Source organism: Trichoderma aggressivum, assembly GCF_033847375.1.
Source record: "Trichoderma aggressivum f. europaeum strain CBS 100526 chromosome Unknown scaffold_082, whole genome shotgun sequence".
Classification (NCBI taxonomy): Eukaryota; Fungi; Ascomycota; class Sordariomycetes; order Hypocreales; family Hypocreaceae; genus Trichoderma; species Trichoderma aggressivum.
Genome location: NW_026946448.1, coordinates 68,987 through 86,225, shown reverse-complemented (window position 1 = coordinate 86,225; position 17,239 = coordinate 68,987). Strand labels below are relative to the sequence as shown.

Genomic DNA, 17,239 nt, shown 5'->3' with positions numbered 1-17,239 from the left:
CCCCCCCCCCCCCCCCCCCCCCCCCGCGATGGCCGACCTCACCATCCGCAACCTCACCATCACGCCCCTGGAGCTCATCTCCATCCAGCGCTTCCAGGGCGAGAAGAAACGCACCGGCAGCGTCGTGTCCAACGTCACCGGCGTCATCTCCGGCTTCATCAACGCCACCGACTTCTCCGCCCATCACATCCTGCCCAAGGGCGACTCGCACGATGCTCGTGACGTCTCTTTCCACGTGGACCCCTTCCGCACCGTCCGCACCGACGTCCGCTCCGCCGATCCCGCCGGCCGCGAGGTCCTCCGGCTGACTTTCCGGGCCGGCGACCGCCGCTATGAGACGGACGTGCCCAGTCCTTCGCGCAAGTCGGCCGTCATGAAGAGGATTGATGGTGATGACGATGGGGATGATGCTCTGGACCTTACTGTTGTCTATGTTCCTACGGGTGCCTTTCTCGCCATCTTCTCCTCGGCCAAGCTTCATGCTTGGATGAAGCAGCTGGACGATGCCTGGCCGCTGCCCATGCTCTCCATCCCTGGCACTCACAACTCGCCGACATGCCACACTGCCCTGCCCTCGGTCCGCTGCCAATCCGTCGGCGTCCCTGAGCAGCTCCAGAACGGCGTGCGCTTCCTCGACATCCGCGTCTCCGTCAACACGGACAACGACACCCTAGCCCTAGTCCACTCCGTCTTCCCCGTGTCCCTCACCGGCATCAAGTACTTCCACGACATGGTAGACGACATCTTCCGCTTTCTCGACGCCAACCCCAGCGAGACCATCCTCATGAGCGTCAAGCGCGAGGGCGCCGGCCGCGGCACCGACCAGCACCTCAGCCGCTACCTCAAGGCCGGCTACGTCGACAAGCACCCGGACCGCTGGTGGACAGAGCCCCGGATCCCGAACCTAGGTCAGGCCAGAGGCCGCATCATCATCGTCCGCCGCTTCGGCCTCGACGAGGACATGTCCCGCACATGCTGGGACGGCCGCGGCTGGGGAATCGACGGCCAGCACTGGCCGGACAACTGCGAGGACGGGACGTGTGAAGGCGGCCACATCCGCGTGCAGGATTTCTACGACGTCACCGAAAGCCAGAACATTGAGCGAAAGATTGACTACAGCCGCGGCCAGCTGGAGCGCTCTGCCGAGCGTGAGTTTCACGTCATCGGGCCTGACCATGACCATAACCCGGATCCTGCGCTTCTCCCCATCTTTGTCAATTTCCTGAGCGGCAGCAACTTCTTCAATGCGACGTGCTGGCCCGAGAGGATCGCGGCCAAGGTGAACCCTGCCATTGTCGAGTATCTCTGCATCCGCCACGGCGAGGACGGCAAGGGGCCTAAGCAGCTCAAGGTCGGCGCGGCGAGCACCGGCATCGTCGTCACGGATTGGGTGGGTGCGAATGGTGATTGGGACCTTATCAGGTGCATCGTTGGCTGGAATGCGAGGTTACAGCTCCCTTGAAGATGATTGAGTCGAGGATGAAATGGATGATACGTTGTGGTTATTTGTTGTGTTACCAGCTTCACATGGAACATGATTAGGAAGTGACAAGAGAAGAGTTCGGGTCACACGAGCGAACATGCGGATAGACTAAATAGTTCATAAATTGGGTATATTATTATTGTTATGCATATGCTATACCAGTGTGACACCATAAGCTTCAATTACCAGTATATACTAGAATGAAGGCTCATGATGTCTGCGAGCAAACAAACAACGCCATAGCTCTGATAAACATCTCGCAGCTTCATAATGGTATCTAAAGCAGTAAAGTTAGCCACTACTCTACTGTCCTTTGTTTCAAGTAATGGTGATTATGAAACCATATCAGTTCTCCAAGGTGAAACTTGTTTTCGTCACGAGGAACTCGGCCAATGTAGATAATAATGAAAGTCATCATGATGGTAGGGCGTGAAAGTGATAAGAAAAAGAATAAAACACATACCATTTTATCAACCGTGAAAGACATCGATGCGTCTCACCTAGATTGCTTCATACAATGTCAGCTTCAGTCCAGCGACAGTACAGCAAACACAGCAAAACATTGACATGATTCGTCTATCCACTGGTTAGCTACGTGTACAGGCAATCGGCAGTGTGGTGGCTGCACTTACTTATCAGAAGGTGTAGGTTTGTTCATATCCAACGACTCCCGAAGGAGTCGCGGAAATCAGACAGTGTGAATACAAAATAATAACATTTCATCACAGAGATACAGCAGCAAGATGAGGAAAACGCTTTGTATAATAAGTACCTATCATTGTACGAGTTAGCTGACATGCACAATCCCAGCTTGAACAAGGAACCGCTTCCTATGAACCACGATCAGGTGACGAGTTCTCATCCTGAGTTCTCACTCCTCTTCACCACGAGGGTTGTACGTCCTCGCTTTCTCAGGGATGAAGAGTAGCAAGGCTCGATATGTCCGCCCGTTCGTTCAAATTTTCATCATGTGGGATAGGTTGAGATGCGAGAGAGAATGGAATTACCTGTTGACAGTCCGAGTTAGCAAAACAGCTTTGACAACGAAAGACGACAACAGTAGAAATTGTAAATAGTTCTGATCAGACAAGGCTGAAACTTATCAAACACGGTATCCACATCGTATATTAAGCATGAGGAATCCCTAAGGTGTCAATTGTTCATCACACAGAACAAGCCACTCGACAATAGCTAAAGCAGATGGAAAGAAAAAATTACCAACCTTTTGAAAATGTAGAGAATCGTGGGTGGATCGAGGGGGTAAAAGCCCTACTTCCTGGACATCTGGGACGCGTTAGCAGAGCTCGCGAATGGCAAAGAGTCTGAAAAAGATGCGATCCAAAGCTCGTTCAGGTAAGTTGTAAAAAATTACAGAGTCACCATGGTCTGGTATGAATTGGATTGTTCATGAAAATAAAGCATCATGTAAGGCGCGTTGAAAGGGAAAAGAGTGTAGCTTACCATGAAAACAAGTCCAACCACCAGAGCTCGTACCCAAGCGTGCACTTGCAGCTCCGAAATAGAGCTTCTGGTGGTTTGTGAGGTAAAGAAAGAAAGAAGAAAAAAAAATTTGGAAAATTTCTCGACGGAAGAAAAGTAGAAAATAAAGAAGCCCGCGCTAGTCCCAGCTTGGAACTAGGCGGCCTCAGCCCCGCATCTGTGGCGCAGATCTAATCTGTGGCGGTGTTGCCAACGCATTAGCGCGCTGCATGCTTGCGTGGCGAATGTCATTGCCGAACTTATATACGGAGAAGAGAGTCCGTCACTTCCCATCATCTCTCCTGGAGCCATCTTCAACCTCTTTCAACCACCTTTTGGGTGAAGGAAAACAAAGAATTTCAACATGGCGTCCGCGGGGGCGATATGGGGCCCAGATGCCCTGCGTCTCCTCCGAGTCGCCGTGTCTAGGACCACAGCCGTGGTCCGGGACAAGCTCGCCAATGCGGCGAGGCCGTTTCAGAACCAAGCAGTTCAACCAATTCCTGTGTCGGCCAAAGGCGGTCGACAATCCATTCACCCAGCGAACCTCGTTAAACAACAGGCACGAGGAACCCGAGGCTTCTCCACCAACGCGGCGAAGAATGCAAACAAGGTTGTCCGACGATACCTCAGCTCCGAGAGCAGTGCTCCTCGACTGGATCGATCCAAGCTCCCGAGCTCCAACACTTCCCGCCAAGTTGCTCAGTTCTCCGGCCGAGCACCTTTTGCGAGTGCTCTGCGACCCAATTTGACGGGCGGAGCTATGCCCCGAACTGCCGGTGGCTATAGCTTGGGCGGAGGTGCCCGATACTTCTCTCATACGCCCACGGCCCCTGCCCAGGTCGTACAGAACGTCTCTCAGGCAATGAGGGCCTTTTTCCTTTCGGGACAACGAATCCGATATGATGGAACAGGACCACGGGGTGAGGCTCAGTACCGGGCCGTATCCGTACTCGAGGATGAGGCTATGCGTAAGCTGGCTGCCATCCCCAAGTTTGCTCCTGGCGCCTATGTCGACTTTCAACTGAGCCCAACCATCACGGCTATGAGCCCTCTTGCTGCCGCTCTTGTCCAGGCTTCTGGCGCCTCTGGCTTCCAGGCTGAGGCCGCTATCCCAAGCCTCAACACCGAGGGATTCCTCGATGTCCTGTCTGCAGATTTCGGCCGTGCTTTGAAAGATCTGACGGCCATTTATGCCGACCTTGAGCGTCTCTCATCCTTGGGTGATTTGCCGATATCCCTAGAATCTGGCAATTTGCTCAGAGTCCGATTTCCGGGTGTTGATGTTGAAACAGTCGAGCGGCTGTGCGATGACATTGGCATCCAAAGGGGCATTGTCAGCCAAGACATCGGTTTTGAGAGCACCGGTGGCGTTAGAACGGCACTCAAATTTCCTTTTGCACCAGACACTGAAAAGGCCTTGACGTCCCCTGGAGGGTCGGAGGGGTCTTTGGAGGGAAATGAGTTGGATGATATATCCTCGCTCGGCGATGAATCTTTCGTCCATGAAGCATTCGCCTATGAAAATTCGGAGGATCCCTGGTGTTCAGAGACGGACGGTTATGAAAGCATGTCGCCTCCGACCAAGTCGGAGCAGCACTCTGAGGAGTATGAGGGCCTGGAAGGCATCTATCGATTTCTCGAGGAATGCGAAAAGGCCAAGGGTAGACTGGGTTGATGCTGATGTGCCCATTTGCACGCAGCAGGACGAAACAACAGTTCCAACAACACAGCGTATGACGTTATGAAATTCGGACAACCACACTCTTTTTGCATTCTTCTTTGTATTACCAACCATTTAGCATACCTAGCTTACTTACGGCAAGAATGAAGTTTTCTTTTGTGCACTCACTTTTGTATCATAAAGGTAGAGACGTTGAACTATGCAGTGATTGTTGTGAAGCTGGAATTCTGGGCGAGAACTGTCATCGTGTCGTATTTTTGATCGCCTGCCTTTTCGGGGCGTTGCAGCCAGGGCCAGGGGGATACGGCGGGCCCTTTAGCAGGTTGGTATTGGTCGAAATATGCTGCAGGAATATGCCAAATGAGAAGAGGTAGGCACAGGAAAGGTCGCAGCTGATTTCATGCACAGAGACGGGTTCCATGGTTTCCTATTGGAGGCGGGATGCGAATGCGCTGTATCGCGTGACTGACTGGCCAGAATTGCAACTCTACTGTACCGTACAGAGGCACTGAATGTGTGTGCGTGTGGTTCTTATCGCTTATCGCTTATCGATAGTCACATGTATGATTCCACATCCAATTGACGACTGACGTGAGCAGCTACATGCTAAGGTACCAGCTAATGTATCTCCCGCTATCTAAGCCCATGTACAACAACGAATTATAAGAGTCAGGACCTCGAATTGTGCCTCTTTTACGACCAAACAGTCTCTCTAGAAACGTAGGGAAAGAAGAAACTGTAAGATTATCAGATCATCTAATCTCTGCAGCGCCACCCGGAGATGAGTTCGCGGGGTTGCTCGGCTGCCGATCTCGTGTCCCCGGCCGAAGCTTTTCCCCACAGACTGAGCCTCGGCTTGTGAGTTGAGTGACCAGGCTCACCTTGTCCATTCCATCATTTAAGCCAGCCGACATCCCCAATCTTTTTTTTTCCCACCTGCATTTTGCATCTGTATCCGCTTCCTCTCAACTTCAATTCAGCCTCTCTGTTGTAAGCATTTCACAATGTCTGGACCTGGTGTCGGCTTCGAGTATCCTCCTCAGTCCGTTTCTTGGCTGAAGCGCGATGTGCTGCTCTTCGCAAACTCTATCGGCGCTACTGCCGACGAGCTTCACTTCCTCTACGTAAGTTTGGTTGATCTCGAAGAGAGAAGAGAAGAAAGCCACAATTGACAATCCCGTCCGCCAGGAACTCCACCCCAACTTTGCCGTCTTCCCTACCTATCCTGTCATCCTGCGTAAGTGGCCTATTGCCGTCATCCCCTTGACCGACCGGCTTGACCTTGTGTGTGTAAGAGCTGACAAATTGGGCGAAACAGCGTTCAAGGGCGACACACAGGAAGTGATTGACTTCTACGCCGCCCAGAAGAAGATCAAGGTCCCCGGCGTTCCCGACTTTGACTCCCGCCGCGTCGTCGACGGCCAGCGAAAGATTGAGTTCCTCAAGCCCCTGCCCGTCTCCTCCGAGGGCCACAAGTTCGAGATCCGCCAAAAGGTCCTCGGCGTCTACGACAAGGGCCGTCCCGGCTCTGTCGTCGACACCCAGCTCGAGCTTGTCGATGCCAACACCAACGAAGTCTACACCCGTCTCTTCGGCAGCGCTTTCTACGTTGGCCAGGGCAACTGGGGCGGTCCCAAGGGCCCTGCCACCGAGAACTTCCCTCCCCCCAAGGACAAGAAGCCCGACTGGGTGCTGGAGAACCAGATCTCCAGGGAGGCTGCTCACCTGTACCGTCTGAATGGCGACTACAACCCCTTGCACGCCACCCCCGAGCCTGGCGTCAAGATGGGCTTCCCAGGCGCCATCATGCACGGTCTGTATTCGTGGAACTCTACCGCCCACGCCATCCTCAAGGCTGTAGGCGGCAGCGATCCTGCCAATCTCAAGGAGTACCAGGCCCGCTTCGCCAGCCCCGTGCTGCCCGGCGACAAGCTCATCACTCAGGTTTGGAGGACAGGAGAGAAGAAGGGAGAGTTTGAGGAGGTTCGGTTTGTTGTTGCTGTCGAGGGCGGAAAGGTGTGCTTGAGCAACGGCCGTGCCTTGGTCAACATCCTGGGAGACATCAAGGGAAAGCTGTAAATTGTATAATAATGTGCCATTTTGACGACTGGTTTTAGAGAGACCCCGCGATGGGTCCTTTAGCGAAACAATGAATTTAACGCGCTTCTGTCAGATGAGCCTTGAAGGTGAAATGATTGGATGATGAATTCAATTGTCAGATTAGTGAACCAATTGATGTAAAAAAGGAGAAACTGTATACAAACCTGTGTAATAAATGATTGATGCCTCAATGTGGATGTCGGAGGGCGATAATCGCTGCCTGCGTCAGGTTGGCCAAATTCTGCTGCCTGACTTGACCGTCTGCTTTTTTTCTCTCCTTTATATCCCACCTCATCTCCCATCTCACAACCAGACATGCCCTCGCCGACACTCATCTCATAAACATATTAAAAAAAAAATGAGCGAAACTCATCACATCGGCCAGCGGATTTCATACGATGGCGCAGCTTGCACGGTGCGCTTTGTCGGCGGGGTTGCGGGCACGACGGGCAGCTGGTTAGGCGTCGAGTGGGATGATGCCGCACGAGGCAAACACGATGGCTCTCACAAGGGCACTCGCTACTTTACATGTACTGCTTTGATCCCTCTCTTTTGAAAGATGAAGGTTTTATGTATTCCATTGGCTGACGCGATGAGAACGCAGGCAAATCAAAATCCCCCACCGCCGCTTCGTTTGTCCGGCCAACTCGTCCGGCAGACGCCCCCCAGAGCTTCCTCGCCGCCCTCAACGAGCGGTACGTCATGGATGCGCCGGGGGCGGTCAAGGGCAAGTCCAAGATGGAGATTGTCATCTCGGGCAAGGTCGCCCAGGAGATGGGCTTTGACAAGATCTGGCGGCGACAGTCGCGGCTGCGGGAGACCAAGATTGTGATTCTCGACAGCCTGCGGGTTGCGGTGGCGAGGACGGAGGGGGATGTCAACGAGGAGGGCGTCGCGGCGACGATTGCCGAGACGGCGCCCAAGATTGTGGAGTTGGATTTGAGCAGGAACTTGTTTGAGCGGTTTGGGCCGGTGTTGGAGATTTGTCGAGATTTGAAGGATTTGCAGAAGCTTAGCATCAAGTAAGTTTTCGACTACGTGTGGTTGTCTGCTATACTTCTACTGCCATGCTGACTTGTGATTTCTCTTTCACTCTTGTAGTGGAAATAGGTTTCTGGATATCCTCACCGATGATTCTCTCAATGGCGCAGAGTCGGTCCTGGGCAGAGTGATTGAGCTGCAGCTAGGAGAGACGTTGATGAGCTGGCAAGAGTCGTGTTTAGTGGCAAGCAAATGCCCTTCCTTGACTACACTTCTCGTTGGGTCGAACCAGCTGTCGACTTTACCAACTATAGTCCAAGACAGCCTACCGTCAACTCTGACATCGATCAATTTGGAGTACAATGATTTCACGAGCTTGTCAGACATTGCCAGTCTTGCAGCTCTCAACAATCTTCGCTATCTGCAGCTCAAGGGAAACAACATCTCAATCATAACATCTTCTTCCGGCCCTAACGATGTCGTTTTCCCTCCATCAGTACAATACGTCGATCTCTCTTACAACAAGATAGACAGCTGGGAGTTTGTCGATAAACTACCGGCCGTATTCCCCGGCATGATAGGGCTCCGCATCACCCACAATCCCATCTACTACTCCATGGATGCCGATTCCAATGCACAATCTTCCGATGAATCCTTCATGTTCACCGTTGCTCGTATTTCTCAGCTCAAAACGCTCAACTTTACACACATCACCACCACGGACCGCACCAATGCCGAAATGTTCTACCTATCGCGCATCGCGAAGCAGCTGGCTACGGTACCCGAAGCTGCAGAAGACTCCATCAAAATCTTACACCCGCGGTACAACGAGCTCTGTGAAGCGTATGGCGAGCCCGACGTGATTCGTCGTGAGGAAATCAACCCCAACTTCCTCGAAGCTCGCCTCGTCACTACGGAGTTTCATTATGAGGCAGCTTCCGAAGAGGAAAAGAAGACGAGAATCACCAGGATCCCAAAGTCCTTTGACATTTACGCCGTCAAGGGCATCGTGGGCAAGATGTACGGCTTGGCGCCCCTTAAATTAAGGCTGGTTTGGGAGACGGGGGAGTGGGATCCCGTGGCTGGATTTGACGAGCAGGATGGCGACGATGACAGCGACGATGAGGACGAAGCCCTCCCGGAGACGGCTCCGGACGGTCAGGAAGCAAGCGGTGAAGACGACAAGGCAGGCAGGTGGGTGAAGAGAGAGGTTGAGCTTACGGATGGCCCAAAGCAGCTGGGGTATTGCGTCGACGGGTTGAGAGCGAGGATCAGAGTAGAGGCATCAAGCGGCTGACAGGCTTTTCCTGTAAATGGCAGTAGTAGATTACTGTATTCTTTCAGTTCCTTTTTTTTTCCTCCAATGATTTCCACCGAATGGTTTCCCCAGTGCCGAGCACAACGGGCATCAGGTCAATTCTCGTCGGACCGAAACGTGCAGGTCCGCCTCTCAGCCCCGAGAATGGCATCATGTCCTTGTCCAATTCAACCGGATTGGTTGACAATCTGCGCAGGGAGGTTGTAGCCGTAAGGCGTAGGGACGGTTAGATTCCGAAAGCGACACTCCCCGAGTTTAGTTCTGCAACGTAAAATTTATGCTCAATTGATGGGATCGAATGTCCCAAGTCACCCCGCACAGCAGGGATGCCTAACCGGCATTCGTCATTGGAGCTGTTGTGCAGCTTGGTGAGAGCTGAAAAGGATGAGAGTGTGGGGATGTCATACTATATGTCAGTGATGCATATATGTGGTGTAACTGTAACCAAAAGCTGTATATATAGAGGGACAAGTAGACTCAGAACCGGACGAATGGATCAATAAAAAGCTCAAGACACAGACACTTCCTCCTCACGAGCAAGCCATCTCAAAGCCGCGATACTCACCAGTTCATACTCGACTCTCTCACACACCTCACAAAGATGCTCTTCACCAACATCGCATGGCTCCTCGCCGGCTCGGCCTCTGCCTCGGCCTCAACCTCGAGCTTCAAATGGCACTGGCTCAACAACCCCGGCGTCGAAGCTGTCTCACCCATCGGCCGCTCCCTCACCATCCAAGTGCCCCCAGACACCGACATCTGGCGTCCCGCCCTCTCCAAGCACAACTTCACCGCGCCCTACCTCTACACCACAGTTGCCGCCGCGCACTTCCAGAGCGTCCAAGTCACCGTCACAGGGCCCTGGAAGACGCTCTACGACCAGGGCGGCCTCGTCGTGACGTTCCCCAACCGCCACAACCCCAACGCCACGCGCTTCATCAAGGCCGGCATCGAGTTCAACGACGGCACGCCCGCGCTGGGCGTCGTGGCCACGGACGTGCTCTCCGACTGGAGCCTCAGCCCCATCACGGAGCGGCAGACGGGCAACGCAAAGGCCACGATCCTGGTGGAGAGGGACGGCACCGATGCGTGGGTGTACGTGGTAGAGGGCGAGGGCAAGACGAGGCGCGCGCTGAGACAGGTGACTTGGGCGTTTAACGAAGATGATGCCCAGGGTTTGGCCAAGGAGATTGAAGTCGGCATCTACGGCGCGAAGCCGACGGAGGAGTCGGGCGAGGGCCACGCCAGGGACAAGATTGCCGTGTCGTTTTCTGGCTTTTCGCTCAAGACTGTGTAATTTTTGGAGCCTTCTTTTTGCTAGTTAGTTAATTCGAAATCATACCATGCAATTGTCACAACGTCCCGATGTCTCGCGCATATCGCAAGCTAACTCCGCAGCCCAAAGACCACCTGCAGGCGGGTTTAACGACGCCGGAGTCGCGACACCACCAAAAGAAAATCGCTGCATGTCCGCAAGCCACGCCATGATATGCATAGGAAATAAGATCTCGGGTCGGCCCAGATCAGGTCAGCGTCGTCATCAATGTGCGATAACAGACATTGACCAGTCGCCGCAATCGCGGAGATTGCTAAGCAGATCTTCGGCTGCAATCGAGCCAAAGCCCGATGGGCAAATCTGCAGATGGGTAACCCCGGGACATCAAATCATTCAGGTACAGCAAAAGTCAAAAGAGCAAAGAGACAGATGGAAAGGCGAAGAAAGCAAAGTTTAGCGCCAGCATCCCACAGAGAAAGCCGTCGTGCTTCGCCTTTGAGTCGGAGATCGGGACGCTAAAGACGGGTTTGTGCTGTCGGAATAAGTGAGTCGAAATAGGCTCGTTATATCCGATTGCCCAAAAGGGAAACTTCCTCTAGTTACATCATTGCCTCGAAAATCTCGAACATGCTGCGGGGCAGGATTGATATATAGAGGCCTTGAGATGTTGAGATGATGAATCGTTGTTTTTTATGAGATTATCAGCTCAAACAAAGCTTCAATACAACCAACTCATTACACAAGGACTCATTCAATCTTGACAATAATATCTGCTTCATTTCACAACATACCTGCCATACAAACACACACACCTGAACAACATGGCCACTGTTATCAACAAGAGCGTTGGTCCTATTGGCTACGGCCTCATGGGTAAGTCTGCTCGAAACTCTCGATTAAACAAAAGCAGTGCGTACTGATACCTCGTTTTAGGATTCACTTGGCGACCAGAGCGTCCTCCTCTGGACCAGGCACTTGCCGCCCTCAAGGCAGCAGTGGAAAACGGCATGACCCTCTGGAACGGCGGCGAATTCTACGGCACACCCGAGTGGAACTCTATGACTTTACTCAAGGAATACTTCACCAAATATCCGGAAGATGCCGACAAGATTACGCTCATCATCAAGGGTGGAGCGGATCTCGCTACGCATAAGCTCGACGCATCTCCAGAGGGCATTCGACGCTCGCTCGACAACATCATCAACCAGCTAGGAGGAACCAAGAAGCTTGACCTCTTCAGCTGCACAAGAAGAGACCCCAACGTCCCTCTGGAAGTGACCTTTGGAGTCATCCAGAAGGAGTACATCGACACTGGCAAGCTCGGCGCCATTGCACTCTCTGAATGCAACGCCGAAACCATTCGGGAGGCGGCCAAGATTGCCAAGATCGGTACCGTCGAGGTCGAGATGAGCATGTTTACCCCGGATATTCTCACCAACGGCGTTGCTGCGGCCTGTGCCGAGCACGGTATCCCCATTACTGCCTATTCTCCTATTGGACGGGGAGTAAGTTCAACCCCAAGAGAACCGAACCCCACTCGCACCATCTGGCACATAAGCTGACTCCAGAAATCACAGATCCTCACCGGTAGATTCAAGGACGTATCACAGGTCCAGGGCTTTGGATTCATCTCCAAGTTCCCCCGCTTCGAAAAGGCCGCCTTTGACCACAATCTCCAGCTAGTCGCTCAAGTTGAGGCTCTCGCCAAGGACAAGGGCTGCACCCCGGCTCAGCTCGCCATCGGCTGGGTGCACAGCCAGAGCAACCGCCCAGGACGACCAACCATCATCCCCATCCCCGGCGCAACAACAGCGGCACGAGTGGAGGAGAACTCCAAGTTGATCAAGTTGACGGAAGAGGAGGTGAAGAAGATTGACGCCATCATCGAGTCGTTTGAAGTCGCCGGCAGCCGATATCCCGCCCACGTCCCGCACAACACCTAGATACAGGCGAGCTGAGGCGGTTTCTGGTCCATGATTTGTTAGAACTAGCATAATGACTTGCAATTTACAAGCGATTTGACGTGTTGTGATGTTGAGACTCAGGGGTGAAATTGTCCTCATACGGTCAAGTTGGCTTGAAGCCAAGATGACCTTGAGCATTGCAGAATTCATCGAAATGAATACATCATAGTGCGAATGATTAAAAAGGAAATGGTAACTTGTTGTTTTTTACACTTACCATTCTTGTACTGTAGCTCTGTCAATCGACGGCTGCACGAATAGACATTTCATGCCGTGTGAACAAGAGTAACGATCAAAAATTATTCCTGGGCAAGAAGCGCGTCGGCAAAAATAATCTCTTCTCGTCTATGGAGATTCACGTGACGCTAAGAATGCGGGTACCTGCGCTTTCAAGAACTTACCATATCAAGCGGAGAAGAGAAAAATCGAGACCGGGAAGACTAAATTATATTATACACTTGCTTTCTAAGTCTTTACTATTACATCTATATTTCTTTAATATTAAGTCGCTGCTATTATATCTACATTTCACTAGTAACTGCTACTACATTTATATATTTATAGTAACTACTACTACCCCATCAGCACCTGTTATATACCTATAGTAGTAGATAGATTCAGCTTCTGGCCGCATAGGTGTTCCCTTATAAAAGCACTCGACTACTGAATGACCTGATTGAGTGCATATATTGCTGAATGTATGCACTTATTGATCCTGCGATGCCGCTTTTTCTAACCTCCGCTTCCTTTGCTCATACATTACGTCATGTAACAATTCTCAAGGATTGCCTACATCTACCTACCTATATATGCAGCTGCCCGAAAATTCGTTTGGTGATGCCCATTTCTGCCCAAGTTTAGTAGGTAGTCAAGCCAGTCAAGCCTGTTAAATCCGGTGTCCCTACAAGTATTTATACGCGCAATAGGTGGCATATTCGCAGATCTTGATCACTAGGTACCTTCTATTGCACCAGCTCCAGCGCCTTTCTCGATCATCTACCTAGATCTACCACAATACTGATTTGACTTTAGAGTGTTTGAGTCATCACGGTACGGTTCGTATCGATACTTGAATTTTGGTCTAATATGTCTCTAGTCATCATTAATTATAAATGAGCTTCCTGAATCTTTTGACTTCTTCAAGGCTAGACCAAGCCCAACAGTTGCCGAAGGAAAGGGACAGAAAGTATATTGGCAGAACTGTTGGATCAAAGTATACGACAAAGGCAAATATGAACCAAGGCAATTGATCGAGAAGTGCAATGGATGGACAGTAGTGCTTGGTGATACAAATCTTCTATTTGGGGGACAAGGTGGAAGTGTAAAAGAGGAGGCGTGACGTCGTACATGCTCTTCCATCACAACCCGTGTCTGACTCTAATAAAGGCAGAGGAAATAGCAGAAAAGACATACAACTGATACTGTATGAATATGAAATGTGTAAACGACAGTCCGTTGCCATTACCATTTTTTTTTTTACCTCACACTTGTCTAGGGGTATACATATATAAGCTCACCTTCATCAATCATTGCACAGGTCAGGGTTCCAAGAAAAATTAAGGTGCCATGCGTGCCAGTAAACAAAAAGGAAAGGAAAAAAATGCTAAACCATCATCGCCCCATTCATGCCCACGGCTTCCACCCGGTTGACAAGCTTCTTCACATTTGCCCATTCCTCATTCTTGAGTCCTTCCTTGCCGCCCAAGCCACTAGCCACTTCGAAGACGGTGAGAGAACCGTCGATGCCACCGGTTGCGATACGTTTGCCATCGTTGGGCTCCCAAGCCAGCTTGTTCAAGCTCCTGGATAGCATTGTCCTTCCATCCTGTCGGCTACTCGGTGTTATTCTCGACACCGGTTCCTCTGTGTCTATCGCAATGTCCCAGAACTCCAGCCAGCCAGCTCCATCTACGAGGGCAAAGACACTGGGCTTCACAGGCGACCATCTTGCATCGTAGACGACGTCCTCGCGGACAAAATCGATCAGTGGTGAAATAGCGCCATCGCCAGCTCCAATTGTCGATGTGGCCGCGGGAGCACGAATCTTCCAGAGCTTGACGCTCCAGTCAAGAGAGGATGAAATGGCCAAGTCACCGAGATCCACAGGGCCCCTGGCTGGGTGGAAGTCAACCGACATGACAGGTGCCGCATGTCCCTTGTAGCTAATCTTCTTGTCGACGCCGGCCTTGGCACCGGCGCGGTCATATCTGTGGCAGGGGAATATTGTTCCCTCTTCGCTTCCAACGAGGAAGAATGTCGGGTCCGTCTGAGGGAACGATAGGGATGTAGGGCTGACGTCCTCAACCGCCACCTTGGCCTGGCTGGGGTTCTTCAACTCAAGCAGCTCTTGGGGCTGCGCAAATACATCCATGCTCCAGCCGCAGACAACGCCATCGGTAGAACATGATATGATGTTGTTGGCATTTTGCGTGCCCACAATGTCCACCGAATAGATTGGGTGGGCATGGCCGTAGCCCGTCAATGGCGTCTTCTGGACCGGTGCAGACTTTGCTCGAGTATCCCATAGCAAGACTTGGCCGCTATACGAGCCGCCAATGATGAGATTTGGGTGGTAGGGTGAGAATTTTGCAGTAAGGATGTCGGACTGCGCGGTAAAGACGTATTCCGGCCGATTGTGCATGTGAATGTTCCAGACCTGGACGAGCCCGTCCGGCTCGTGGGGCGCTGTCGGGTTCTTGGTGTAGGATGCGAGTACCAGTTCATTGAACTTGGGTGAGAAATCTATCCCGCTAATCATTCGCTTTTTAGACCAACGATCATCGAAGAATTGCACCACCTCCTTGACTCTATGTCCTCCTTTTCCTCCCGAGTTGCCGCTTTCTTCATCCTTGTCTTCGAGGTCCTTGCCATGCAGGGCGTAGTCGGTGAGGATATCATATGTCTCTTGGTCCAGGGCTCTTTCAATAACTTTTGTCGACTGCTCTAGGAAATCTACAAACTCGTCCGAGTGAGTGACGGCTTCCAGCTCTTCAGCGGTAAGTTCTCTGATGGGATAGTTGGTTGAGGAAAAGTTTTGCGCCGCGGTACCGCCTTCGGCCAAAAGCTCCTTGGTCGCTCGCAGCTCTTCTTCCACCTCGAACCTAATCTTTTGGCGCAGCTCCTCCTCTCGGTCACGCTCCTTCCTGCTTAGCCTCTTGTTCGGCGTTGAAGTCGGACCCATGAAATCATCTGCATCGGACGCCATCGACTGAGCCCTTGTCCTAGTAGGGGTGGCCCATTCATCTGTAGTCTGTACACCTTTGCTGTAGGAAAAGACTTCCTTGACAGGACTCGGCGGGCATTCGTAGACGGTTGTCAGGGGGACCGTCGAAAGGCTCAGCGTCACAGGTGTAGGGCCCGGTGTAGCTTGTCCGCCTTGTCCAGTGAAGGAAGCTGTCCATTCAGAAGTCACATTGCTGATTTCACCGCCACTGAGCACACTATTCGGCCTGCTTCCACGATGCGCGGGCGATCCAGGGGGTCCCGTCCCAATCGAGCTGGGCCTGCTACTACCGACCAAGCTGTCAATGAGGGTTTCGATCTCGCGGCGGCTGTCTCCTCGTGGTGTCGGTGATACTAGCTGTGACAGAGCAGAACCATCAGCGGACGCGAAACCGGGTGGCGGACGGAGAGAGAACAAACCTCACTGGGCGAGCTCATGCCAGTGCGATTGTACGGCGTCTGGCTGGTAGCCCGAAGCTCCCTCTGGCGCTTAAGCTCTGCGAGCTTCGCCTTTTTGGCAAGAATCTCATCTCGACGTTGCTGCATGGTGATGGTCCCAAAGTCCCATGGCGGGACTCGCCAGAACAGGAGGTGAAGCCAGATGCGAAGGGATTAGGAGGGAGGGAGGTCAAGCCACGGCGCCACTCAGCGAAGACGGCGATTGACGAGGGCGAGGGCGAGGGCGGGGTTCGAAAAGACAGGCCTAAGTAGTTGGAGGGATAAGAAGGAAAAGGATTAAGTAAAATCACGACAGGGGATTGCGCTCTGGTCGGCCAATCTGCCCACTCCTTTTCCTCCTCTAATGAATAATGAATGTTCCGTACACCGTAATATCAATGGCACTGGTCTGTATCGGCAGCTAGAGGCGATTGCCATTGAGCTTATCGGGCGTGGAGCAGCTCCAGCACCAGAGCCGCTGGCTGCACGTGACCGCAGCGATGGCACAGGCCTAGAGACAGCCGGACCAGCTGCGGCCGTCCGGGCCTGGAAAAACTGCGACTTTTCCCGAGGACATTTTCAAATCTTCATCCCAGCCGACGCCAACAATTCCCTCGAGCCACTCTCGACAGGGTTCATCGACGGCCATTGTCGACCCCCCCAGATCCTCCCTCACTCCCCGATTCCTGCCTGAAGCAGCCGCGCGACGTGCGAAATTCACCATGTCGTCAACAGGAGTCAACGTACGTTGCAGTCTTATCCTCGCAGTGCCCAACCACAGCCTTCCCGCATCGGCCTCGATCCTGCGTTGCTCGCGTGCAATTGGCCCTCGTTTGGCGACGCAAGTCTGATTGATCAACTTCCAGGTCCTCCGGTGGTCCGCCCTCGCCTTTGGCGTGTTCTACGGCTTCTCCCACCAGCGCACTATCACCACCACACAGCGAGCTCAGCACGCGCAGCACGAGTACGAGCAGAAGCAGAAGCTGATAGACCAGGCCAAGGCCGAGTACGCAAAGAAGAACAGCCCCGTCGCGGCAGCAGCAAACGATGGTACGCTTGATCCGAAGACACTGTGGCATCGCAACTTGTCCCCTTTCTCCCGTGGGGTTATTCTAGCAACGCAGGGGATGGGGGGGGAACATGGAAGCGCATTCTGGGGATTTTGTCAGCAAAGCTAACTCTGGGACAGCCGCTACCGATGTCAACAGCCCTGAATTTGACCTCGAGAAGTACCTGCTGAAGATCGCCAAGGAGAGCCCTTGACGAAACCAAAACGTGGACTGATGGAGGGGTG

The 17,239-nt window shown here is 52.5% G+C and overlaps 8 protein-coding genes across 8 annotated transcripts; 7 read left to right on the top strand and 1 right to left on the bottom strand.

Annotated features, from left to right (window-relative positions):
• Positions 1-28: 28 nt before the first annotated feature.
• On the top strand, positions 29-1,462 carry Triagg1_10721 (uncharacterized protein; the record flags this gene model as incomplete). Its single annotated transcript, XM_062894824.1, has 1 exon — positions 29-1,462. One exon carries the CDS (start codon positions 29-31, stop codon positions 1,460-1,462), a length of 1,434 nt encoding a protein of 477 aa, XP_062750351.1.
• A 1,864-nt stretch (positions 1,463-3,326) lies between these two features.
• Triagg1_10720 (uncharacterized protein) lies at positions 3,327-4,640 on the top strand (the record flags this gene model as incomplete). The annotated part of the gene is made up of 1 exon (XM_062894823.1): positions 3,327-4,640. The coding sequence occupies one exon, from the start codon at positions 3,327-3,329 to the stop codon at positions 4,638-4,640; it is 1,314 nt and encodes a 437-aa protein (XP_062750350.1).
• A 1,010-nt stretch (positions 4,641-5,650) lies between these two features.
• Positions 5,651-6,725, top strand: Triagg1_10719 (uncharacterized protein; the record flags this gene model as incomplete). The annotated part of the gene is made up of 2 exons (XM_062894822.1): positions 5,651-5,770; positions 5,835-6,725. The coding sequence occupies 2 exons, from the start codon at positions 5,651-5,653 to the stop codon at positions 6,723-6,725; spliced, it is 1,011 nt and encodes a 336-aa protein (XP_062750349.1).
• Positions 6,726-7,104: 379 nt separating this feature from the next.
• Positions 7,105-9,024, top strand: Triagg1_10718 (uncharacterized protein; the record flags this gene model as incomplete). Its single annotated transcript, XM_062894821.1, has 3 exons — positions 7,105-7,276; positions 7,351-7,768; positions 7,848-9,024. 3 exons carry the CDS (start codon positions 7,105-7,107, stop codon positions 9,022-9,024), a joined length of 1,767 nt encoding a protein of 588 aa, XP_062750348.1.
• A 622-nt stretch (positions 9,025-9,646) lies between these two features.
• Positions 9,647-10,342, top strand: Triagg1_10717 (uncharacterized protein; the record flags this gene model as incomplete). Its single annotated transcript, XM_062894820.1, has 1 exon — positions 9,647-10,342. One exon carries the CDS (start codon positions 9,647-9,649, stop codon positions 10,340-10,342), a length of 696 nt encoding a protein of 231 aa, XP_062750347.1.
• An 800-nt stretch (positions 10,343-11,142) lies between these two features.
• On the top strand, positions 11,143-12,264 carry Triagg1_10716 (uncharacterized protein; the record flags this gene model as incomplete). The annotated part of the gene is made up of 3 exons (XM_062894818.1): positions 11,143-11,194; positions 11,255-11,826; positions 11,899-12,264. 3 exons carry the CDS (start codon positions 11,143-11,145, stop codon positions 12,262-12,264), a joined length of 990 nt encoding a protein of 329 aa, XP_062750346.1.
• Positions 12,265-13,888: 1,624 nt separating this feature from the next.
• On the bottom strand, positions 13,889-16,053 carry Triagg1_10715 (uncharacterized protein; the record flags this gene model as incomplete). Its single annotated transcript, XM_062894817.1, has 2 exons — positions 13,889-15,865; positions 15,928-16,053. The coding sequence occupies 2 exons, from the start codon at positions 16,051-16,053 to the stop codon at positions 13,889-13,891; spliced, it is 2,103 nt and encodes a 700-aa protein (XP_062750345.1).
• A 256-nt stretch (positions 16,054-16,309) lies between these two features.
• On the top strand, positions 16,310-17,208 carry Triagg1_10714 (uncharacterized protein; the record flags this gene model as incomplete). Its single annotated transcript, XM_062894816.1, has 4 exons — positions 16,310-16,483; positions 16,542-16,688; positions 16,812-16,995; positions 17,135-17,208. 4 exons carry the CDS (start codon positions 16,310-16,312, stop codon positions 17,206-17,208), a joined length of 579 nt encoding a protein of 192 aa, XP_062750344.1.
• Positions 17,209-17,239: the final 31 nt, after the last annotated feature.